Below are 27598 nucleotides of genomic sequence, written 5' to 3'. Positions count from 1 at the left end.
CTACTCTGAACCTTCCTGCTGAAAACCATAAATAGGGGACCAATAGTAATGAGTTAAGGTACAAATCTGAAGAATACTCAAGAAGTAGATTTTAATAGTATCTATTAAAAGATTTAAGAATCTTTTAAAATCTATTAAAAATCTTTTTAATAGATACTATTTTAAGATCATTTTTATTTCATAGGAAAACTGAGCAGAAGGTATAGAGATCTTCCATATACTCCCTTCCTCCACCCATACATAGCCTTTCCTATTATCAGTGTCTCCTAATCAGAATGGGAGAATATTAATAAACCCCCATCAACATGCAATGACCCCAAATCCATAGATTCTATTGGGGTTCACTCTTGTGTGCATTTTGTGGGTTGAACAAATCTATAATGACATTATGAGTCTTGGAGTCTCATACACATGGTATTTTCACGACCTTAAAAGTCCTTTGGGATCTGTGCCTATGTATCCTTTCCTCCCCATTAATGTCTGAAAGCCAGATTATTTTACTATCTCCATAGTTTTGCCTTTTCAAACAGTTTGAGCCATACAGTATGTGAACTTTTCTGACAGCCTTCTTTCACTTAGTCCTATGCACCTGTGTTTGCTTCATGTCCTTTCATGGATTGGTAGTTGATTTCTTTTTAGTGCTAAATAATACTCCATTGTCAGGATACACCCAAGTTATACCATTCACCTACTGAAGAACATCTTGTTTGCTTCCAAGTCTTGGCAATTAAGGAAGTTAATTTTAACCCTATAAGTATTTTGTGATTTAAGTAAACCTATGCCACAATATTGATGGTATCATAGGATGTGAAGGGCAGAAGACAAAGATTTAGGTACCATACAAAGTGCAATGTCTAATAGGAGACCTCAGAAATGAAGCTGTGAATCCCCAAAGCTAGACTTTTCATGTAATGGTAAGTAAGAAAGGCACCATCACCATCCCAGAGGACTGAACAGAAAATTGTCTATCAAGAATTTATTCTTGAGTATAAGGGAAACTTTCATTCATTTGAGAAGGTGCAATAACAAGCTGGTTCTCCTGCAAACCTCATGGAGACTTGCAGCTCAAATTCTCACTGCATGAACTGAACCTAAAACAGTTTGAGCTGATAATTGAGCTTAAACTAGCTAGGAAGGTGATTTCCTCAGCAATCTAGAAGGACTGAAACTTAACACTTTCTGACTAGAGAAATTCAGATCTCAAAGGACTCCAGAGACAAAATTAGAATAAGCTTAGATTTCAACGTTTTAAAGCAAGCAAAATATTTTAAAAACAGGAAAAGAAAAAAAGCATGATAAGTGAGATGCAGAACGAGGAAAAAGACAAAATAAAACAGGCATAATTGCAAAGCCATTAGAAATACAGAGATATCATAAAATAAATGAGAAAATATTGCAAATATGATTAAAAAGTGAGTGTAAAAACAGCCACCAGGAAAAAAAACTTTTGGAAAATGAAAATCATAATAATTGAAGTTAAGATTTATTGGATGTGTTTGACAGATTAGATATACTTAAGGAGAGAATTCAACTAGAAATTAGACAAACTTGACAAAATTTCTTGAATGTATATAAAGAGACAAAGAGGGGAAAACTAGGAAATAAAAATTAAGAAACATGGAGATAAAAACTGAGAAAGTTCCAGAAATGATGAAAAGTAGCAATCCACAGATTTAGGAATCGTGTCTTCATGCAGTGGAGCAGCATCTTTACTATGCTGAGATGAAACTTCTGCTGACCCAGGGGTCTATATCTAGGGAAAATATCCTTTTGGAATAAGAGTAAAATCAAGGCATTTTTTTCAGAAACAAAACAGAAAAACATTTTGCCAGGAGCAGACTGTTACAAATGGAAACTAAATGTTATACTTCAAGTTCAGAAGGTAAACACAGATGGAAGGTCTGGGATTCAAAAAGAAATAAAGAGCAAAGGCAATTGAATCAAATTTGAGATGTGTATGACAACTCATAATGGCCTAAAGAGCTAAAATAGAGACAAAATTTAAATATTTATGAGGGCAACATAAGACAGGGGGGTTGCTTAAAGTGTGTTTTGAACACTTATATTGCTGAAAGTTGAAAAACATATAAAAATGGACAATTAGTATTTCTAATACTGCAGTAAAAGAATAGAAAAATATGTATACTTCCAATCTGGCAGAGCAAAACGTGAATGAGAAAAGCAATCAATTCACATAAAAGATAAGCAAGGAAATAAAGAGAAACACAGAAAAGATAAAACAAATGAAATACAGTCTACAGTAATGTAATCAAATTCAAATTTATGAATAATGATAAGTATAAGTCAAATAAATGATAGTTAAATGACAAAATAGAAATGCAAACAAACTAGCAAAACAATCTGCTACCACTAGCAAAACAATCCTAACTACACAAAAGTGTACAAGAAACAATTGCAATGGTTATAAGAAATGCATCTAAAACATATTAAATGAGAAAAGAAAAAAGTCTGTTTTCCAAAAGATATAAACTATGAAATATGAAGAGAAAGCTGGTATAGCTATGTTATAAAGTGAAATATACCCTTTGACACAGAGTATCATAAGAAAAAATGAGGATTAACACACAAGTCCATGTGCACAGACACACAGTTTAAAATACGTTGACCAGGAAGAAACAGAAACATTCCAGACTTGGGTGTGCCTTGAAAAATGATCTCAAATTTTAGAAAGTAAAAATGACAGAAGTAGACATAGAAATTGGCAACTATTACTATAATGCTAATTGATAGATAAATCAGGCAATGAATCTTCAAGGATACAGAAAGTTGAGCCATATGATTAACAAGCTTGATTTAATGTACAGCTATTGAACATTATCCTCTCATATATGTGGAATATACATATTATTTTCAAGCATGAATGAACCTTTTATGAAAATATTCTGCTTAATAATAGCAAGCAAGCACATACATTCAATTTTTGTTAGTCAGTGTTGCAAGCACTTTAGAATACATTTAATCCACACAACCATTATAGGGTCTGGTATATAAATATCCCCATTTTACATATAAGGCATAGAGATTTTTCCCAAGTAATATAATCAGAAAATGTAAGAGTTGGGATTCGAGAGTCTATGCTCTTAGCTACTATGCAGTACTTCAGAAAAATATGCACTGTTTGGGAATAAAGCTAATAAAAAGATGCATAAGCACCTTATGGAAAAACTCATAAAATCTACTTACAAACATTAAAGAGGATCTAGAGAAAAGGAGAACTCTTGTTAAAAACTGGAAGAATTAATGGTATAAAGATGTAATTCTTCTCCAAATGATGTGCAGATTCAAACTCCTCATAACTCTGCTGTAGACTTGCAAAGTTAATTTGAAAATTTATGCGCACTAGCAAAAGACAAAGAATAGAGAAAATACTTATAAAGAAGACTAAAGTAAGAGCATTATCCAGTCAACCACCGAAACTGCTGATAAAGTTATGGAACAGTTTAAGAAGGTGTAGTACTGCACAAAGTTTAATAAAATGACCAATGGAACAGATTAGAGGGACCAGAAACAGACTTACACATACATATACAGAAATGTGATTTATGAGAATTGTAATCACATATCCAGCAAAAAATGGACTTTCAATGGGTAGTACTGAGAGAATATAACATGTATACTAAATTTGGGCCCCCAACACACTACAGTAAAAAACAAACTCTGTGTAGATTAGAGATTAAGGTAAAAACCGCAAAATTATTTTAAAAAATTAGAATACAAGGAGAAACCACTTTTTATTGGGGCAGAAAGTATTTCTCAAACTAGATAGAAAAATACACTGTAAAGAAACATGTTAATATATTTTACTGCTTTAACATTAGGAACTTTTATTTATTAGAGATACCATGAAAAAATATAAAACAAATCATAACCTGGGAAATGATATTTGCCACATAAAGGATTGATTCCAAAATACAGAAAATGCTAAAAAAACTATAAATGAAAAAAATTGACATAAAAATGAACAAAAGACTTTGAAATGAGATTATAAGGAAGCAGAAAACTGAATAGGCCAATAAACATATGAGAAGATGATCAGCCTCTTCAGTCACCTGGGAATGGAGATTTTAAGACACAATAAGTTACCTACCATTTTAAGCTAAATGGACACAATTGAAAATATGGAGAATCAATGTCTGTTGAAGCCAAGTATTTTTGAGGATGCGGTGCAACTGAGAACCTCAATACTGCCATGAATTAGAATTGGCTCAATCACTCACTGTCTAAGAAATATTAAGGTGTACATATCTTATGCTCATGAGTCGCCCAGAGACCTTTCCTAGTATGTACCAGTCTGTTCATAAGAGAATGTTCATAGCAGCTCTGTGACATTGCAAAACTAGATCACTTCAATGCCCACCAAGAGACTATAAAAAACTGTGTCACTCTCATAAATGTGAATTTGATAGAGCAATGACTATGAGTGAATTATAGCTGCACAAATGGGATGAACTAGGTTCATAATTTTGAGGAAAAAAACAGCAGGTTTCAGAAGCTTACATTCAGTATGGTTTTATGTATATAAACACACAAAGTAAAAGAACATATTGTTTAGAGCTACAAAGTTATATGGCAAAATTATAAACATAAGCAAGATAGTGGTAAACACAAGATTACTTCTGTGGGAGAAGGTAAGGAGAAGCTTAGGGAGAGGCATGCATAGTACTGCCATGACATGGTAATGGTCTTCCTCTAGAACTGTATGTCGGGTAGATGGGTGTTCACTGCACCTTTATTTGAAAGAAAGTTGACATTGTAGCATAGTATTGCTTGCTCAGATTATTTCAGACCTGCCATTACAGTCTTATTCCACCATCCTAAAAGTATAGTAGAAAACAAGTAAAAATAAAAGACCCATTTCAGCTCTTTATGATCCTGGAAGCTTGAAGTCAGGGGCTACCAGGAGGTAACTGTTGGAACATGGCATCGTGTGTATGCAGTGATCCGAGTAATCCATCTGCGCCATGCAGAAATGGAGACAGGGAAAGAGAGAGGGCAGCAGAACAATGGATCCACCAGAGGTCAGGATCAGCATAGTTGAAGCCAAAGAAAGGAAAATGTCAGACTTTATGAAGTAGCAACAAGGCAGTCATAGAGCACATATGAGACATATCCTGAGGATTCCTACAATCTTCTGGAAGGATTTTGAGGGGTGACTTGAGGAACCCCCTCAAAACTAGAGGAAAATGTAGAGTCAAAAAAAATACTGTTTACTTACTGTCTCTGTTTTAGCTAAAGCTAGGCATTTTCTAAGAAAACTGGGTAGCTGTTATTTGTTCACTGATAATGAATAATAGATATTCAGAGGGCATAGATTATATATTTCTTTCACCCCAATAGTACCTGATACAATGTAAAAGAAAAAGACTATTTGCACAAATGCATAAATCCAACAGAATTCCTGTAAAACGACTTTTAACTGTCTCTAAATTTAGATATTAGGGACCACTATTTTTGAAAATAAAAGAAGGTGCATGATTTGTTACACTTAAGTGCTCTTCCGTTAGTCTCCTAATACCATTAGGTGCATGCAAATTTTACTCAATGTCTACTCTAGGACAAGTATGTGTGTGTGGAAAGAGGCTTGTGCAACAAATGGTGCCTACGAGTTCACAAAGGGGACAAGAAACCAGGGTAATATATATAGAGAGAGTAGTTTATATATACATGGAAATCCAGAAATAATCATTATCTCTATCTCTCTATCTCTCTCTCTCTCTCTCTCTCTCACACACACACACACACACACACACACACACAACCTTCTTGAATATGTACCAGCCCTAAATGGCTTAGTCCTTTCCAGCTTGGCAGTGCCAGTGGTATCAGCACTCCAGGAAGTCACTCTCTGAATGCTCCTGGCTAAAATGCAAAGATTCTGCAAATCACTTCTATAATGGGCAATGGAGAGGAAAAACTGGATGAAATTCAACATAGGAAAAGCCAATTTGCGTACTCTAAAATGTTTTCTAATGATGGAATCTATTAGGTCTTGGAATAATCTCAGCAGGAAGATGTGAAGTCTGTATCAAAGAAGGAAGGTTAAAAACCTCAATGAAAAATCTGGTGTAAACTTTCAACGAGGCAAATACCTGCAGCAGATGAAAGGCAGGACTTTGGGAATACGACCAGGCTCGTAACGACTGTTGAAAACTTGTGTGTGTGTGTGTGTGTGTGTGTGTGTGTAAAGAGAAAACCTTGGAAATCACTACTGTGTGCTGGAAAGTAAAGGGAATTATATTTCAAAGAATTATTCTTTGTTTTCTAGGAAAGTAAACTCTATTTAATCTTGAAAAATATGGTTTCCTGAAGTCAAAAGAACAAGAGGCAGGATGGCGTGGCAGTGAGAAGCAAAGGGTATAACCTGATGCAATTAGGCTTTGTCTAACTGTTCCAAGTGTCTCACTTCAAGAAAATGTTCATTTTAAGAACTTTCGAGTTTCCACTAAGAATGCAAGGTTTGGTAATGACCACGCAGGGGATAAACCTAAGTCCTTCACTTGCTCTCTTTAGGCTCCAGGTCTTTCTTTCTAGCAATGTGTTCATGTACATAGATAACCAAAATCCCATTGTAAAAATAAAAGAAACATTTTTGTGTGTTCAGGGTGCACTGTGGACTTATCAGCACAGGTGCAGTCCTTTGAGACTTTCATTTCTCTCCCTCACAAAAGCAGAAGATGAAATTTAAGTGCCTTCTTGTGTATTTAATTTAAAAATACCAGCCACTCCATTGTTCAGAACTAAGTCCTTAAAAAAAAAAAACAAGGCTCCTTATTCCTCAGACACCTTCCACGCATGAGGTAATGAACATTTTAGGATTTTAAAAGTAAGCTTCACAGTAATCCCTTGAGCTTTTCTGTTTCATGGAATTTACTACCTATTTTGCTAAATGCCTACAGAGAATTGGTCAAGTTCATGCTTTTACTTTTTAAAGCTATTGAAACCCTTCGGTTGTGAAAAGAGCCTAATGAAAGTAGCCTCTTTATCCCCGCTGCACTCATAGACTAGTTTGAAATGAACATCTCACATAGGTAGACGCAGCCTCAATGCATTTTGGGGCTATTTGGGTGGAAATAAGGAAGTCTTGGAGCGAGACAGACCATTCTAGAGGTAAACAGGCTGCAAGTGCTGGCAGCTGTGCTGTTACAAATAAGACTGCATTCCCCACTGTTGGCGCTCACTTATCAATTTTGACATGTGACTGTCTTGACTGTGTGGAACATTTATCAAAGAGGACAAATCATGCTGGATGTCAAGTTTGCCAGAATGACTTTGGTCAGCAGTTGACTAGGAAGAAAATCAGACTCATAGCCACTTGTCATGCAGGGGAAATGTAACAGTCTACCTGGATCGCTTGTGCTAATTTTTAAGAGCCACGTATTTACTCATTTGAATCTATCCCTTCCCATTCACAACACTTTAATTACATTCCTTTTCATATTACACCTAGGATCTAAAAAAATGGTACTTTATTTGGCTTTCTTCTTTGGGTTTTGTTTCTCCAAATTTGTCCTCCACATTCCTACAAAAATGGGTCTCACGTGCAATCCTGGCAACTTGGGAGCCTAAGGCCAGAGGCTGAGGCAGGAGGTTACCAAGTTCAAATCCAGTCTCAGCAACTTAGTGAGGCCCCAAACAACTTAGCAAGACCCTGTCTCAATAAACAAATAAATAAGTAAATAATAAAAAGTGCTGGGGATGTGACTCAGTGGTTGTGCACCCCTGGGTTCCATTCCAGGAACATAAAGCAAAAAAGAAAATCAGGTCTATCTAGAATACTAATTTGACCTCCATCATGCCTCTTCTGACATGGAATTGTCTTGTCTTCCCATTATCTGTAGTCTAAAATCCGAGTTCCTCATTATAATATAATAGGCTTTTTCTTATCTGGTCCAGCCTCATTCTTTCTTTCTTTACGTCTTATAACTCTCCAGTTAGATGGTGCCATTTGCAATTCTTGTCCTTGCCTTAAATATTAGCCTGTTCAAAATTCTGCTCGGGTATCATTTCCTCTTTGGCTGTTCCCCAGAGTCAGTCACTGGCTTCTCTGTACTGCATTTGTATTTTATTTTTGTGAATGCCTCACAGTAGTGTAATTATATATGCCTTCCTGTTTCCACATTGACACTGTGAGCTTCTTAACAGAAGCTTATTTATTTTGGCTTATCAACACTCAGCACAGAATCTGAAATACTCTATTGCTCAGAACTACTTATTTCTGAACTTAATTGGGTCACTATGACTTTCATATTGCTGAAAGGAAAGCATCATTGTATCATAATGTAAGTGGAAGTCATTTCAAAATCTTTGGATATAAAGCAACATTTAGTCTGATATTACAAATGAAAAATTTAAAAGTTTCATATTTAATCACATATTATGGGAACACCATGATCTGTGTTTGCATACATACGGATTGAGAACATATAGTACAATTTAAAATCTTTGACTCTCATGTGCATAAAGTTGTAAAACTAAGGACCAAGACATTTCTGATAGTAATGTTTGTATGAAACTTAAAAAGCAATAAAACACTTGGATATTTTAGTAAATATTGGAGTTTTGTTATATGTGTCTTTGTAGTAATTTATATTTAATAAGAAGAGCTAATATTCTCTTAGGACATTCCTCACATTTCCTATTCCAACATTTTTCAAATCTTTTCAATTTTGCCTCTTAAATATATATTTCAGATCCATTCCCTTCATTTTTCACTGCTGCTACTACAACTACTAGTGCTTCCTATACTCTAGTCTAAAAAATAAAACTAATGCTTCACTCATATTCTTTTAAAATACATAAGAAGTCATTTCACAGAAACATGGAACATGTAACTGATATTAGGGACATGCAAAAATGGAAAAAAAGGAGTCAAATTTGAAAGAGAGAACAGGAATAATTAGATACTAGTTGTGTCAGTCAACTTTTCATCACTGTTACCAAAATACCTCATGAGAAGAATCTAGAGGAGGAAATGTTTGGGTTTTTTTTTAGGCTCATGGTTTCAGAGGTTGGCTGATTTCGTTGCTCTGGACTGGAGGTGAGGCAGAAAATCATGGTGGAAAGATACGGTAAAGGACAGCACGTAAGCCATGAAGCACAGAGGAAGAGAAGGAGGGTCCTGGACAGATAGGGTCCATGCCACACCCCAGTGACCTACTTCCCTTAGCCATACCCATTACCTATATTTGTCACCAAGTAGTCCATTCAAATTATTAATCCATCAAATGGATTAATCCATCAATGAGGTTACAGTTTTTGTAATCTAAATCATTTCACTTCTGAACATTCCTGCATTGCCTAACACATGAGCTTCTTGGGGGGACATTAAAGACCCAAATCATAACAGTAGTATAGATTATCATTTTTCTCTCATGCTTTAAAATCTCAGAATATGTAAGAAAATCATATATTTTAAAAGACTAACAATCATGCTTTAAAATAGGAAAGGCAACACTTATTGGATTGGCAACAGTGAGAAATCCCTAGAAGATGAAAAGCACAAGTGATTATGTTAAAGCCTGAAGCTCAAACAAGATAGAATGAGAACTAAGAGGCTTATTCTCCTGCAACACTGAACCAGAGAGTTGCTGAGCTTGGAGCTTCCAGAAACATAGAAGGTTAAGGGTGAGAGGCACACTGGGGATTCCTTCAGCCCTATTTGTCAACCAGCTCACAATACTAAGAACTATAGGTCAGCTTAAACCCTTCCATATCCCCAAGACATATGATTTTGGCAGCCCAAAACTTAGAATAGGATGAAGTCCAGGTACACCTGTCAGAATTAGAAGGAAGGGCAGTAAGGTATTATGAACAGAGGAGAAAGTACATTTCAAGAGTATGTAGATAGCCAGCAGCACCAAACATCATGGAGAAGAAAAAGAAGTAGAAGGCATAAGTGGAATTGGTAATTCAGCATCACTCTTCCTTCTCAAATCAGATTTTTAATGGGTTGAAGAATGAACTTCTTAAGAAGTGACAGAGAATCAAACTATTCTTTTAATGAAAAGAACAGAGAAGAGATCCAAATAGTCTTAGGGCATTTTTTTGTCCCCTCTCTCTTTTTAAAAATAAAGACACTTAAATAAATTTGGGCCTACTGTGACTCTAAGAGCATTAGTCCTTGTGTGCAGCTCATAAGTCCTGCTTCAGGTGTTTTTTCTCAGACCTTATCACCCATAGACATAGTTTCTTTACTTAAGACTCTTTTTTTTTCTCTTTCTTCATTAATATTCTCCACTAGGGGAGATGAAATTGAGACTTAGGAATGATTAAATGATGGAATACAGTGGTACATAATGTTTTTTTTTTTCTCTCTCTCTCACACATACCCTCCATCATCTATAAGTTGTGTCTGTATACATGCACACACATATATACGTTTATATGTAGTATGTATATATTTATTATAATAATATACGTTTCAATCATTATACTAGATGCTCTCAAATATTATCCTCTTATTTTTATTAAATATGTATTATTAATATTATCTTTACATAGATGAGAAACCCAAGATGCAGAGGGGTCCCACATGTAATAGGCAGTGGAGTAGGATAGTTTGATTTGAGCTCACTTCAGGCTAATTCCAAAAACAGCTAAGTAGAATTTCTCCTCAACAGTGATAAAAAATTAGATTTCTAATTTGTTAGAACTAAATTTTGAAAGGTTATCTTTGGCAGTTTTATTTTTCTCCTCCTCCTTTTAAAAAAACGTCATTTTCTCTCTCTGGGATTTCCTCATCCAGACCTCATTTTCCCCTGAGCACTGCATTCCAATAACCCCCTGCCCAGCATCTGCATATGTAAGTTTATGAGGCATCTCAAACTTATGCCCAAAGCTTAACTTCTTGGTTTTGCCCCCTACACCACACATTTCCCTCCTTCAATTTTCCTCGTCTTTTTTTTTTTTTTTTTTGCTATCTCAAATTCAAAGAGAGGAGCTACTTTCATTCCTGTTTTCCTAATTCCCACAATTAGTCACAACCACAATTCATCAGCAGTCATGTCTGCCATGCCTCAAAAATATATACTGAATTAACTCTCCCCTTGTACCAACTATCCAAATCCTGTTCCCACAAGGATTAACATGATCAGTTCCTACTATCTCTGTGTCCTTACCAAACTTGACAGCCTATTCCCCAAATGGTAGCCAAAGTAATATTTTAAAAATAAAAATTAGATAATGCCATACCCTTCTTAAATGCTTTTAATATCTTTCTTTTGACCTTAGCATAAAATCTGTGAGCCTTATGATTTGCAAGGCCCTTAATGATCTGGCCAATAATTCTACTCTGTCTTCTATAAGCTGTACTCCAAAGGATCCTGGCTTTGGCATAGTGAGTCAAGCTCTTTCTTTCCTAAGGGACTTTGAACTTTCCATTTAGCTTCCTTTTGTGTAGATGAACAGGTGCTGGGGAGCCAGGCTGCTGCAACAGGACCACCATCTCCTCTGCCACCCAGCTGTGACTTGGTTCCTGACTTTTTTCTCCTTTAGTTCCCTTATATGTAAAATGGGTGTAATTATAATTCCTACCTCATCCATTTGTAGTAAAGCTTAAATGAGTCAATGTTAAAAAGTGCCATTGGGATTTTTTTCCCATGTCTTTTTTTATTCTTATTAGTTACACATGACACTAGAATGCATTTTGATACATCATGAATAAATGGAGTATAATTTTTCATTCTTCTGGTTATACGTGATATAGAATCACAATGGTTATGTAGTCTTATATGTACATAGGGTAATAATGTCAGATGCATTCTGCTATCCTTCCTACCCCAATAAACTTTCCCCTTCTGCCATTGGGATTTTGAAAGGAATTTCCTCCGGTGTATGAACCTTCTAACGATATTAATTCTTCTAATTCCTGAGAAGGAGATGTCTTTCCACTTATCTGTGTCTGCTTTGATTTCTTTCATATGTGTATTTTTTTTTTTTTAAATCAGTGTACAAGTCTTTTTTCTCCTTGGTTAAGTCTATTCCTAAAAATTTATTATTTTTGATGCTATTATAATAGGATTGTTTTCTTATTTTCTTTCTCAAATTGTTTATTTTATTGAAATGCAACTGAATTTGTGTGTTAATTTTGTATCCTACAGCTTTCCTGAATGTTTATGCCATAGATAGTGGTGATGGTTTTGCCAATATTTGCTCATCTTTAATCTCATCAACTTACATATGTTGAATATTCACAGCTTTTTGTATGTCATCCACTTCTTTATAGTTGCTTAAAAGTGGATGAATAAGGAAATTTTATCAGAGCTTTACAGCAAGAAATAATTAATGTTGGTGATTATTATTATTCTCTGAGGTCTGTGCACAAGTGTTTTTCCTTTTCTTCTGGCTTTCAGAGAGGCTTTCTTTGGACCACCCTGTCTGTAGTCACCCCACACTGGCACTGCACACTATTTTGTTCCTAACATTTATCTTCCTCTGAGATTTTCTTACTTTAAACGATATCATTATTGTCTTCCTTCCATTTTGAATACAAGCTCCAGGACAGCAGTTGTATTGAGTTGTTGACCCTGGATTCTCAGTGCCTGGGACAGTCATTAATATGAACTAGGTACACAAGAAGTGGAGTCTGATTTGAGATTACTCATGGCAGATCATAAACATACCTATATCCTTTAGGAAGAATGATAAAATTTGAAATTTAGTTTGTTTGGGATAAAAATTTTGAAGGGTTGTTTCACAAATTAATGGATAAATTATTTATAAAGACTAGTAAATGAGGATTTACCGAAGGAAATTTATTTCGTGTGGTTGGAAGTTGGAATACGAGCAAAGTAATTTGGGTATTAGAAAGCATCTTAGAATATTTTTATTTGACGGATCTAATAGCAATCAGATATTGATCACCTTGAATTATTATGTCAAGGAAGGCGACTCTTTGTTGCTATGCTATGAATATAGTCAGAACCATTAAAGAAAGTGGCAGGAAATGGTCCTAAAAGCAATTTATCTAGATTTGAGAGAATTCCTTGAAAGAAAATTTGACCTAATCTGCTTTTGGAAGATATAAAAAATAAAACCTGCACATGAATGTCTACTCTGGTTTTGATAAGGTTAATGCATGTCCCTGTGAGAGAGAGATTTTCTAGCTGGATATTCACATGTGAATCATTCTATGTCTATGAATTTGTTTAACCATCCTACACTAGGTTTTACTGCATGAGATTGCATTAGTCAAAAAAATAATTTTTAAATAGATAAATCCCAAAGCATCTCATTTGGAAAACTTAGACTTTCCAATGAACCATAGGCAATAGAAACTCTGCCGGTCATCTGAGTTACTGGAAGGAGAGAAACAGGTGTGGAGTCCCTTTCGCTTTTATTTTGAAAAAAAGAGGTTTTATTCATTTCTGTGCATTTCAGACATAAAGAGATTAAATCCTTCCTAACTTAAAAACACTTAGTGGTGCCTCTCCTTAGGGATTCAGTTTTCTTTTCAATTTCTCAACTAAATTATTCACAGGGTCTTAAAGCATATTTACAACTTTTGCTGAAAAGGATTCACAACTGTGTTTATTTGGCACATATCCACGTACGAGTCAAAGGAAGGAAAAATTCTTTAAGGATTATGAACTTCCTGGCTTTAAAAAGACTCAACAGCTGTCAGTGGATCCTCTAGTTACTCATAAACATCCCCTTGGAAACCTACTATCCTTCCAAGGGCTATTTTGGAATTTTAGACCTCTTTTGTAAGATAAATCACAGGTACTCATACTTGGTAGGATGTAATAGTTTTAGTTTGTTTATAAAAGGAAGGTGAAATATTATATACTTTTGACCATTAACCCCCTGGAGAAGAATACATATTTAGTTACACATGCCTTGAAGTTGGAATAAGGAAATATCAACAATCAGAATTTATTACTTTTAAAATTATGAAACCTCTTTTTTCTTTCTTTTTTTTTTGTAGCAGAAAAAAAATTATTGCTCTATAGGTGAATCTTTAACTTCCATGGGCTCCCGATTCCTCTGTCAAGAATCACACATGTGTTTCTATATTCTTTAGTCTTCTTATGGCTCTTATTTCGCCATATCAAAATTCTCTTTAATTGTCTTCTACCCAAACACCATTTAATTTTTCTGTCTCCAAATGTGTTAATCCATCTTTATTTAAAAGTATGCCATAATTACTAACAGTCCTTTATATTTGAAAGGAAAGCTCCATTCATCTTATATTTCTCCCTTTAAAAGCACATGCTTTTTTTTTCTTTCTTTCTTTTAAATAGCAAGTTCCTCTTTGGTTACTGTTTTCTATAGAATCATCCACTTCCTACTGGGCTGAATCTGTGACTTTAAAAAATCTGGTCTTCCCAGGAGAGTGAAAAGAGCAAATGGTTTCAATGTGTTTTATAGAACAAAGAAAAAAAAAAAGCTGCAGATTTAACTTCCAAAATTTTTTTCAGTGAAAAACAAATAGAAATATGAAAAGGGAACATTTTTAAGAGGTGAGAACAATGAAATGAAAGCACAGACAAAAGGGTATTTGAGAGAGTGGTTAATTATAACTTTGGCTGGTGAGCAAATTTTGCTATAGAGCTCCAATTTACTTTTAGGTTTGAGTTCCAAAATAGGGACTTCTGTGATAAATGGCATCAACACCAAAGATTTACATATATTGCCTTAAATGTGCTGTGCACATAACAACATCTGGTCATTTAAAATCTGATGACCCACGTAATGGCCTTATCTCCATTCAATCAAAGCCATCATCCACTTGGTGCCATTCATCTTCACATTCTCCTAATCTATTCCATTTATGATGACCACAGGCATAGATTATTTGTTGTTGTATTTCAAAATATTACTGTCTAATGCCTCATCTGTAAGCATCATCATTACTGTTGACATCTTTCTCTGGTTTTAAAGTGAGCCTAAAGATTTATTTGTTTCATCACTACATTCGAAACACCCTACTAGCAATAAAGATGCAGAGTCATGGGCTTTCAGAGTGTGCGTGCATGCATGTATCATATTTTTTGGCATATTTACTGGAACAATGAATAATAATTTCAAATTTCAGCTAGAAAAATATGAACATATTTTCTCTCATACTTAATTTGAATAAAAAACTTTTTTGAAAAACAAATGAGAACATGCTCATGAATTTCTGGTCTAACCCCCTTTTTAGATTTGACCTTTGATTTGTTAGCCTGCAGGTATATTTAAGATTTAATCATCACTTCAATCATTCTATCACATGCTTGGTACTTAGAAGATAGGGAAAGATCCTCCATGCTGAATAAAGTTGGAGACTTTGAAGGGAACTTGAAGTGAGAACAAACAATAATCTGTCAATAAGGCAAATAGAGGAGGGTGCAGAGGCCAGAGACCAAGACCCAGTGCTTCCGTAAGTGACAACTGTAATGTTTGTCAAATATTTAATAGTTCAAACTTATTTTTGCCTTTGTGTCATATTTTTACCTCCATTGTATGGGTAGTGGGCTCTAGAGATGGGATAACAGAGCAGAGGGAGAGAAAATGGGATTGAGGCAAATAGAAAAGAAAACCAAAAGAAATCAAGGCAAGACTTGCTTGGGGGGAATAGTAAGCAGTTTGTGTAGCAGGAGCACGATATCCTAAAGTGCGTTGATTAGTGGTAGGTGAGTACAGGAAGGTAGATGAGAAAAGCTTTGGGTGTTCTGTAGCTCACATTGCATTCTAAAGGCCTGAGTTTTCCAGACTCAAATGTCAGGGGATCCACAAAGTCACAGCTTAAACACAATGCATCTCCTTAAAGTATCAATTTGTGGATAAGGGAATAAAATTGAGTTACTGGCAAAATATCTAAATTCTTCTAAAACTACAGTGTGTCTACTAAGGGGTAAAATGCAAATTTCACATCACTTTAAAAAATGAAACACAAAACCTACATAGAACTGTGCTTCAGGCTGTACACGCAGACTCCGTGGGTTACAACTTCATGTTTCTCATTATTCCTCTATGAAAAGAGCACTGAGCAGCAATGCCAGAAGCAAAGGAGAATCCTGGAAGAGTTTTCATCAGAAGAGTGACATGATCACATGGGTAGGAGACAATGGTGCAGAGACTGTGAGGTTACTGCTCAGAAGGGATGAGGAGTGGGGGTGGCCTGTAGAGACTCCACAGGCTGAACTGAGATGATTGGAGGTGCGGCGCAGAAAGGAATAAAGACTACTTTGAGCTTCCTGGCCTGTGCCACCTTACCCAGAAAGCAAATCTTACTTTAAGGACTGTAGGTGATCTTTAAAGTACACAACTGAGAGACTAGCAACTGGCCATAGTGTCTCATGATTGTACAGATGATGCGATATTAAAGAAGAGAGAAGTTAGGGCAGATTTGGGGAAGAAGCATGCTTAATTTGGGAGACTATCCCTGATTTCATTTAAAACATCTTAACACACTGAAATTTTGCCTCATGTTTTTTACCAACCATATGCCATGGAACTATAATTGAACATTCATCTGATACGAGAGCAGATGTGCCTTAAATATTAACTATAACATTAAAGTCCACTTACTACATTGATGGGACTATATTATTTCCATAAACTGGATATTTAATCCAAGTGCTTCTTAAATTTTAAGGTTTTTTAAAAATGACTTAATTTACATATAAAATTGTACATATTTACAGGGTACTATGTGATATTTCAATTCATGTATATTTTATGTAATGTTCACATCAAACTAAGTATATACCTGTCTCCTCATTCATCATTTTTTTTTGTGGTAAAAACATTCAAAATCCTCTCATCTATCTTTTTTGAAAGACACAGTACATTAGCATTATCTATAATCACCCTCCACATTTTAGTCAGCTTTTTTGCCACTGTGACCAAAAGACCTGAGAAGAACAATATTAAAGGAGCAAAAGTTTATTTGGCACTCATAGTTTCAGAGGTCTCGGTCCATAGATAGCTGACTCTATTGCCCTGGGCCCAAAGAGAGGCAGAACATCATGGCAGGAGGGTGTGGAGGAGGAAAGCAGCTCAGAACCTGCACTCGTGTGCAACACCAGTTCTCCTATGTTCCTATAGCTTGGTACCCACTGACCAACCTTTCCCCCATTCTCTTTCCCTTTTAAAATTTGTAAAAATATTACATGGCAATAAAGGAGGTGACCACTGAATACTAGTAAAACTACTCTCTCTCTTTTTTTTTTTTTGGTACTGGGGATTGAACTCAGGCTCACTTGATCACTGAGCTACATCCCAACCCCACTTTTTTATTTGTTTTATTTAGAGACAGGGTCTCCCTGAGTTGCTTAGTGCCTCGCCATTGTTGAGTCTGGCTTTGAACTCGCAATCCTCCTATCTTTGCCTCCGGAGCTGCTGGAATTACAGGTGTGCACCAACGTGCCCGGCTTCGACAGAACTCTTTTGGAAAACAATTTGTTAATACTCATTTATCTGAACTGTTAACAACCATTTATATGCTCTAATACAACAGTTTTACTTCTAGAAAGCATTTATTATAAGGGTATTTCTGAAATGTGGATGGAGATTCATACATATACCTGAAAAAAAATGCAAACACCACCTAAAATGTTAAACTTGTAGTTCTATAAATACAGTACACGTAAAACAGGAACATTCGCACAAAATGCTGCGGTTAGGTGGTAAAATTGCAGGTGATAATATTTTAAAATCTTATTTTAGACCTCAAATACATAGTCTGGGCTTACCATAATCTTTGGCTCATGATACATCATCTGTGCTGGATCTCTTTTGTTCATATTAAACTGTATTATATGTTATATTTGATTATTTAATGCATAGTAAATGCAATACATCAAACACATAGCCAAGAATCAGGACATTACAAACAGCTCATGTCCTTAAAAGAGGAGATAGAGGAGAACTGTCATCCCAATAAAGAATATATCACCTTTGTGGATTCCAATATTTATTTTAGAGACAATATAGTATAATGGGGGAAGATCTACCATATCAGTTTTCTTCTCTGTATTTTTCTAATTTAAAAATAATTGTATATTCAAATAAAATGATTTGTTTTCTAATTGCTATAGATTGCATCCACCATATCAAATTAGCAAATATATATCATTTAACTTACCCTGAATATTAAAGTTAAAGTCAGAGGTAATATGAAGAGATGTGCCACTTGCTACCAATTGGTATAATCTGGTATGAGACAGATCAATATGTGCCCATGTACGTGAGTGTGTTCTCCCTGTAAAAATCTACAATATGCTTGATAGGTTTGAAGTGTTAAAATATGTGTAATTTTTTTAAGGATTTGTCCATGACTTTGTCTCACTTTGCTAATATGAGTTACATTGGAGAAACAGATGCTGACAGGCCACTGCAGAAGCAACACTAGTTAGTTGTCTCTGTGGAGCTCACATGCCATGATGCTGAGCTTGGAGGGATTAAGGATGGAATTAGAACTGGGACCACACTCTTTGAAGGTTTCTTTTCACTAGATTATATTGCCCCCTGAAAGAAACACAGGAATCCTTACATGCAATTTGTTTTATATTAGAAAAGACAGCTCCCTGTCTCTACCCTATGAAAACAGTTCTTTGAAAGCAGAATAGAAAGAAGTCAGTAGAAAAATATGATTTGATATGTAAATACTCACCTTACATACAACCTTTCACAAACACCTTCAAATAATTAAGGAAATCCTCTGAATGTGTATCATGAGCATCTTTAAACAAAAACTGAATGTCAGCACTTTGGTAAAATTTATGTATGTAGTGTAAGGAATCTTCATGGTATATCTAGATTCCTAGTCCCATGGGCCCATGGTTGCTTTGTCTAATAACTAAACTTGGAAGGTTCAATGTGCTTTTCTTGAAAGAAGGTTTAATGTTATCATAATCTGTGAGGCAAAGATAGATTTGCTTCATACTTGTTTTATAAAATTACATGACCAAATTAATAGGAATACTAGCTTTTCTTTCAGTAATGAATCTGAAAGAATTTTAATAATTTCAAAGACTGTCCTCAATTTTGTGGCATTTTCTTTCTAGTCACTCTTCATGGAAAAGACTCTCACAATTTAGGGAAATAATTCGATTATAAACATGGGTATTCAAATTGAATTCGGACTCATTGCTACCTTGAATATTACCAGTGATCACAACCGATCAGTTTAGGTTAATAGTTGAGAAGTATAAAAATTAAGATAGCCATGGGATGTATTGTACTGCTAGTATATGTTTGAATATGAAATAAGATACTGTTCAAAATTACAGTGAAACATTAGCTATGCGCCAGGAATATTTAGGGCAAATTGGGATGTACAGATATCCTAACAGTATCAAACCCTGGTTATTTCTCAAGTACATAAATTAGTATGTCTCTTTACCAGGTTTCACCAGCTTATAAGTTTGGGGTGAAACATATACATCTTTCTAGTTAAAATAATAATAACAAAAATAATAATAATAACAACAAAAAATCCTCAATTTTCTTTCTTTATAGTCTGGGGTGAGTATATGCTTAAATCTGTTTATTCTAGTTATTAGATTAATTGAATTATGGGAAACAAAGACTGCCTACTTGATTTCAAGTTGTTATTCTTCATCAGCCTTCTCCCTTTTTCTGAATTTAATAATTTGAAATTGTTTTCAGTACCCTAATAAAACAAGAGCAGTTGGGCAATAATTTATTCATTCATCATGGCAATGCTGCTGAAGACCCCCTGTGAGCCAGGGCATATGCCAGACTCTCCTGGTGATGTAAAAATAATTAGAGGTGGTCACAGCTATTAAGAAAGATGACAATCTATTAAGAAGGAAAAAGAAAAGGTAAATATATAAATGGCTATCACTCAGGGCATAATCTAAAAATCAGGAACTACTTAGAATGTGGTATAGGAGTTCAGTGGTAGGAAAGATGGCATTATAAGTTTTGGAGGACATTGTGGAACAATTTTGAGGGAGTGATGTTTGGATCCATTTTTGATTGATGGTAGAGATTGTCAAAGGGGGCTCCAAGAGCAGAAGAAGCCCATAAGTAAAGGCACAAAAGGAGGAAAGCACACAGTTTGCTCTCTGTGTTGCAGAACTGTAGAGTCAGACCTTAAGTTGTGTACTGGTAGGGTGGGGACAGAGTGCAAAGAACATACAGGCAGAGGAATTTTGAGCTAATACAAGCCACTGAGTCATACAAAATGATGAACCAGATAATGACCTAATGAGAAGTGTACTAGGGAAGGTTTTTTGATCTTGTTTGGTTTTGGTTTTGGTTTGGCATTGGTTTAGAAGATGACTATAGAGACTAGGAACTGGCCACAGGAGACCAAAAACCTACCTAGAAGTAGAGCGATGTTCAGGACAAAGGAGAGACAGTGGGGAATGGGAAGGAGAAATGTGTCACAGAGATCCTGGCAATCAATACAAGCTCCAATACATGATGACTCATATCATGGTTCAGTCTCCATGATGAGGAATAAAAGCTGATCTAAAAGAGAAAATGGTGGTGCCATTAACAGGCACCCCAAGGAACCAGCTCCAACTGACAAAACACCTCCTTATCCTCAGTGTTCAAGTAATAAAAATATCTTCACCTCCATCTAGATTTGTTTCAATTCAGAAAATCCTCCCCAAAGAATGACACTTAAGGTGATTTTTAATGGATGGTTTTGTTACCCTGGTAAGTAGTATAACATTGTTTTAGATATTTCATTAATAATTGTAAAATTATTTCCCTACAAGTGGGAAAAAAGAAACTGGTGAAATGCAAAGTATTCAGTGAACTAAAAAAATTGTGGCTCTCATACCCTTTTGCACTTTATGCACTATTATCTCTTTTCTCTACTGTGGCCTACAATGTGTAGATAATGCATAGTCTCTTGATCAATTATGTTTCATATCCAAACCTGTTCCTTTCATGGCTGATTTTAAGCTCTTTCATAAGGTGACCTCTCTGAGTGTCAGAAGTCATCAGTCAAAATTGACTAGCTGCAAAGGCCCTCAGCTCCCTGTTTTAGTGTTTCACACATATGCTGAATGACCCCTTGGTGAGGATATTACAAAGGAGGTACCAGGGTGGATTAGAGAGCATGCCAAATTTATACCAGGTATGAGATTTTATGATTTCCTACAATGAAGGTTATTAAAGACCAATTTTTATGGAGATAATTAACTTTCTAGTTCATTATTTATTTCTCCCCATCCTTTACCCCTTTCCTTAGAAGTATTTAACTGAAACAAATAGTAGTACTAGTATTAAAGCCCCTGACTCAAAGAACAGATACCTGTTGGGAAAGGGAGAGGGCATTTGCTGTGACTGATGGTGGCCCCAGATTTTTTTTCCAATTCCCTTATATAAAAAAGAGGAAAGGGACTGAGCTGCTCAGAAGTTGTTTCATACAGAGAGCTGTGGTGATTCTCATTTATTCCTTTATCAAGAAACTAAATCCATCATCTATTTCACCCACAAGAAACAAATATATGATAGAATGATAAAGAATGCAGGTCAATCTTCTGTTTCTAGAGACAAAAACAACAACAACAACAACAAACCCTGTAGCTTCACACATGCACACAGAAGAGATTTTTCTCTATGTTAACTTCATAAATCATGAAGTTCAAAATAATGTGGCTGGAATCTAGTTAAAACTTCGTCCACTTTTTGAGTACACCTGCGTATATGTATATGTGCAATTCCAATCTTCTTGGTCCATAATTCTCTTAAATTATGTAGGAGAGATTATATACTTAAATTCTCACAAATATTTTGCACGCATTTGTAAGGATCCAGTGCCCGGAAGTACATTTTGCAAAATGACACTTCTCAGCATAGCACAAGGGTTTACTTATTCTCTGCATGAGGATTGCCAAGAGGAAGCTAATTAACATGCTAAATGCTCACTTCTATTTATGAAACTGGCGCAAGTGTTTGGCTTTCATTTAACATGTACATGAAATTCTGACATATACTTGCCCTCTCCTTTCTACACTTAACACTGGTTCAAAATACTCTCAAAATACCTTTTGTTTCTATTTTTATGACAGTAGACACATAAAGGGTACTTAATTCAGGCTCTTGGAGATGTTACTTCAGCCTGATTTCAAGGGATAAAGCATATCTAAGTAATGAAAATTTAGAGGCCCAGAATGTTGCTTCAATTATTAGCTTGTCTTGGTAAACATGATGGTTTTTACTATTAAAATTGGACACTTATTGGCTTCTCACTTCTCCATCAGCACTGATTTCTGAGAGTTCGTGGCAAATGCTGCAGAAAATTCAGCTTCTTCCCTTTTTTCAGGCAGTGGCAAACACATCTTTATTAGGAGTTGGATGAAAGAGCTCTATATTTCTCAGAGCCTTTCCCTTTAAATTATTTCTGGTAGAGGTTGGATTTGAGGTCTGCCTCTGACTTGCTAAGGGCTATTTATGATTTATTTCAACCTTTAGCTGGCTCTAGGGGGAAAAAATGAACAAAGTTGAAAATAAAGAACAGGAGAATCTAATTCCCAGTGGTACCCCAGTGGCAGGGAGCCTCCTGACTCTTAGGATGGGTGCATTGTTTAAATTTTGATACTTTTATTTTTTCCCTCTCAAAAATAAAATTAAAATCATTCATCATTTTTAATTAGAGAACAAGTGCCATCATTTTTTAAAGAGAACAAATTTCAAGCTGTGAGTCTTTTAATGTAGACTGGTCCTCTGAGACTTTTCTGAAGCACTTGGTGGAGAAATTTTAAACCCAGTCAAATATTTTTCTTAGGAAAAGTGGTGATAGGTCATGGTGAGATATGTGTGTCATTAAAATTTCATTGAGGTCCCTAACACACCAGAGTCACTATAACATTGACACATGGACTATAATATCACCAAAGAAGCATTTGCTATCCATCACAGCTCTGAAGGGAGCTGTTACAGTCTATCAATGTAATAATCTGCATGTTAAAAAGTCCCTAAATATGTATTTACAAGATAGTCAGATTTGCTTTGGTCTGCTGGGTCAATAATCCATGTGCTAAAAGTCCCTAAATATGTATTCACAAGATAGACAGATCAGCTTTGGTTCACTAAGTCAGGGATAAGTAGGTGTTTAAAAAGGTGCCTATGTAGTTGCATAGTTTGCATTTTAGCAGGTTCAGAAATGTGGTTGTTAAAGAGCATGTTTATTATGGTAGTTCCAGGGGATGCCAGAAGCTATCTTTCACTCTGCTCTAGGATACTTTGCTCTATGATGTATTTTTTTAAAGTCAGACCAAAAATAAATAAATAAATAAATAAATAAATGAAATTAAAAAAAACCATCATAGCACACACAAACTGTATTAAAATTATGAGGCAAGAAAAGGAAACACAGAAATTTAGGCACAGCAATTGGGGCCAGGGTAGATATGCTGTCTTTCCAAATTGTGTCTTACCCTATCTACCACCACTATCCAGGTCCGAGGCTCTTCTTCCTCTCATCTGACTGCCTGGCTTTACTTCTGTCAAGCTCATCCCAGTAGCCAGAGCAGCACTCCATAGAGCCAGAATATGGCCCTGATCTGCTCTAGCCACCATCCATCTCCTAGCAAAAGCCAAAGGCTCCCAAAGTAGACCCTTTCTCACAGATGCACCTGTTCCTATTCTGGTCCTCTGTGTGCTGCTGGAGCACCCTACCTCTTTGCTGATCTCTGAGCTCACCATCATTTCCTGCTGTAGGCTTTTATACTATACCTTCCCTCTTTCTGAAAGCTCCTTCCACATGGCTCCATCTGTTACTTTCCTCATGTCTCTCCTGATAGAAGACTTTCCCCACCACTGTGTGTAAGACAGAAACCTCCTGTCCTGCTACCAAACCTCCCCTTTCTGATACCCATGCTTGTTGATCTCCATTAGCAATTGTCATTATCTAAAATAATACTTCTTTATTTACTTATTCATTGTCCATTCTCCTTCCTTTAGAAGTTTAGCTACACTAGGGCGGGAACTGCATAAATCTATTCTTTGATAGGTTCCTGGTACCTTTTAAGTGCTCGTTCAATACTTATGATACAAATGAATAAAAGCAGATGAAAAAAATTAGTCTTTTTTTATTTCCTTAATTTCTAGGATGATGTTTATTCATGTTTAGGTGAAGGAAGAATACAAATCTCTGCTTGACCACCACAATTCAGTTTCTTGTAATGTTCTTTAAGTGGCACAAATCTGGTATTCCCTGAAGATGCTCATCCACTCTACCCCCAGAGCTGCAGGGTTATGGTAGAGCTCCCAGAGGAGCTGGTCCCAAAAATGCTCCATCAGTCTGCTTCTTTGTGTAATAGTGATGTGCCAAACATAAGGACAGGATCAGCATTTTGTGATCAGCCCAATTAAAGTAGTATCCTTAACAGACTCTGGTGATGATAGTGGACTGACGAGATTTTACAATCTGTCACAATTGTGTGGGATAGCAAGTGTCACTCTATGGGTGTGTCATTAACTATAACAAACTGAAGACGACTGGGTAGATTCCTCATTCTCTTACATTTGGTGAATTGTCCCAGGGGCATCCTCCCTGTCTCTACCCACTCCTTTAACTTGCCTGGTGTTCTCATAATGCATCCTTTCTCATGATTGAAGACTGTCATAGCAAATCCTTCCTTATTTAAATTTCACAGGAACATTCATTATTTCAATCACTTAGAAAGGTGCCTTTGGCAACAAGAATCACAGCTGACAGCAAATTAATGACTATAATGCTGTGATTAGTTGAATTACAGGCTACAGTGAGCCTGTCTGAGCACTCATCACTGGCATTTTCCTAATGGGAGACTCTACTTAGGATTGATAGTGGTCACAAAGGAGGATGTGGTTCAGCTACAATAAGCTTCATAGAATTGAAGAAAATCTGTCTGCATTGTGCTTCTATGACATGCTGATTAACTAAATGCATTTTTCTTGTTAACCTTCTTATCTTAAAGAAGTCTTTCTCCTATGCCCTCCCCTAAAACAGGAACATATTCTGAAGGAACTTCAAGGCACAAACTCAATGAAAAGTTTACGTTATCTTGATAATTCCAGGCCCAAACCCAAAGTTTTCATTAATTGAAGTAAAAAGAGTTTACTCTTGAATTATTTTAATTTCATAATTAATTTTGCATGCATGTAGACAAAACTTAATGGATACTTCAATGCATGCCAGTACTTGAGGACATTTATAAAATAAAAATTTTCAACCTAATGATGATGAGAGAAAAAAATTAACATCATCAATGACAACAAAACCACATACTCAGATGTTAGGTGTCACTGCACATCCTGCCAAATCTGGCTGTAAAGAAATGATGATTTCTGTAACTGCTAGCAATGGCTTTTGCAGGGGGAAGATTTCAAATAAACGTGTATTTGCTTTAGGCGAGCTTCACTGAATTGGCCTTATTTGATTTCAGGTTCTCCTAAGAGAAAAGATTTCAGGATTTCCTGGTTGTAAAATGGAAAAGAACACTTTGCTGAACTTGTATGACATCATCTGAAGCATCCAAAGGGCAGATAATCTTGGGTTCTCTGCCTATTTACCAAAGCTTCTTTACCTCCTCAATCTATTTTATTTCCAAATGTCAGAGTAGTCTGAAACCTTTCAAAGATTTATAGACTGCAGAAGCAGAGGAAATATTAGGATAAATCCTTTAACTTTTGTGAAAGCTCTGAAAATAATTAGGACCTTTTGAAGTGTTACGTGTTTCAGTACAGGCTCTCTACCACTATAACATGAGAAGGCCAAACAATTTAACAACAAAGGGCAGCAGGCCATTTCTACATCTAAAATACTTATGAAAATGCTGTTTAGAGTACTTACCTAAGTCACAAATAAAGAGAATATGGAATGTGTGAAAGATGATGTAACTAATATAATAAAATTTACTTTATTGATTAAAATCAGAACACTCGAGAATGAATTAAAAATAGTAATCACAATTTTGGCTTTAAATATAATTATCTTTCCAAACTCTACTTAGAAATCTGCTTATATTACAGAAAGAAGAAAAAATATAGCTGCTATAAAATTGCATATAAAAGGCAACAAAATACAGACAAGTTATTTTCAAACTTATACTATAAAAATATGTTCCTGTGTACTTAAAATGGAAACAAATAGCTAAAACAAATACTGTTCAAAAGATCCTACCCTAGATATATAATAGGCAAGATATTTCTTACAGTAATACATTAGTTTCTTTATTATGCAAAACCCTTCAGCCGTAACTTCATGAAGAAATGTGAAGTGGTCTGAAAATGATCTCACCTCATATTCAAAGTCCTCTGTTCTGTCTGCATCAGCAGGCAAGCTGGAAAGATACTCGTTGTCCTCATAAAATTCATGGTCCATCGGATGAAGAGAATGGCAGCTATGGGGAATGCAACAATATGGTACAAATGGATCAAAAGGGTTGTTTTCAAGATTAAAACTGGTTTTAGATTTCACTTTAGTTTTCTCTGCTTTGGAATAAGAACTGTAGCTATCTAAGAGAGCCAACCCTTCAAACAGACTACAGCTCAGAAAAAGCAATTGCTTTTCTCTCTCATCTCCATGAAGTCCATCGATTTGCTATTTCTAAGAGAACACTAACAGAAGGGCCCAGGTTGCAGTGGCATTCTGTGAAGGGACCGATGGAAAATCTTCCAGGGTGCATGATGCTTCAAGTGATATTTTGACCTGACTCCGTTCTATTGAGTGTTACCTGTTCACATGGGTGTGTGGCATTTGACACTGCAATCTATCCAAAAGGATATATTTTGGAGCAAAGCACTACCAGTTTCAAAATATACAGCCCCAAACAGTTTTTTTGAAAGCCATTTTCAAAAGCTCATATTTTTCAGACTATAGAATATACTCCATTACCCTCATTCCTTAAGACATCCCTCCTCCCTTGCCCTCATAGCCCATATTTTTCTGTCTTTGATAAAGGGCACATGCTCAAATAGTAAAGAGTACTCATTGGTCTTAACTCACTGGAAGCTCCTATAAGCCACAGTTTTCAAAATCCTTTTGTAACATTTCCAGTGACAGAGAAAATAGATTAGGTAAAGCAAATGTGGGAACCTGGGCATTACTTTTTTGTGTATCCTTCAAGTTTGGGAAATATTTAAAATAATTTATAGAGGTGATATTTGAGTTACTATATGTTCTGATATAGATACTATACATTTCACTAAATGAAAGTTAAGCATACTTTACTAGGAAAGGGTATAAAGCCATCTCTAGTTCTAAAAGTCATTGAAAAATTGTTGTCATATTGAAACACTGGTTGCAGGTATGACCTCTAAATCTTTTCATTGTGGACATTTTTGAAAAACTGGGTTAGTAATATAAATTAGTTCCCTTTTTGCTGGCTGAAAGGTGAGAGAGATGCATCCTGATACCTTCCTAGGGTTACTATAAATACTCTATCACCATCTTTTTACTATCTCTGTGGCTATTGGTTCCATATAAGGTTAAGCAAAAAATAGCAAAAGCATCACTATGCAGCATTCTGCACCAAGTCTGCTGGTCTGCCAGGTAGAACCTCCTTGCTTGGATCTAGACTGACTCTGAAAAGTCTCATAGAGCTGGGAGAAGGTCAGAGCTCACTGTTTGGGGGCATTTGGTGTGTTTTCCTGGTCTTTTGGTTAGTAAGAGTGGAAC

At 35.7% G+C, this 27598-nt stretch overlaps 1 protein-coding gene across 2 annotated transcripts in view; it reads right to left on the bottom strand.

Moving 5' to 3' along the window:
- The window catches only part of Pdzrn4 (PDZ domain containing ring finger 4), a 385332-nt gene that overhangs the window by 39396 nt on the left and 318338 nt on the right, over positions 1–27598 (bottom strand). For both annotated transcript variants that reach the window (XM_046436374.2, XM_058576451.1), the window contains one exon: positions 26219–26321. In XM_046436374.2, the coding sequence (XP_046292330.1) occupies positions 26219–26321 (103 nt within the window). The remainder of the gene's footprint in view (positions 1–26218; positions 26322–27598) is intronic.

The sequence above is a fragment of the Marmota monax genome, unplaced genomic scaffold (genome assembly GCF_021218885.2).
Source record: "Marmota monax isolate L192 unplaced genomic scaffold, Marmota_monax_Labrador192_F-V1.1 WCK01_AAM20220418_F8-fsc00012, whole genome shotgun sequence".
Lineage (NCBI taxonomy): Eukaryota > Metazoa > Chordata > Mammalia > Rodentia > Sciuridae > Marmota > Marmota monax.
This window is presented reverse-complemented; position numbering and strand designations above follow the sequence as displayed.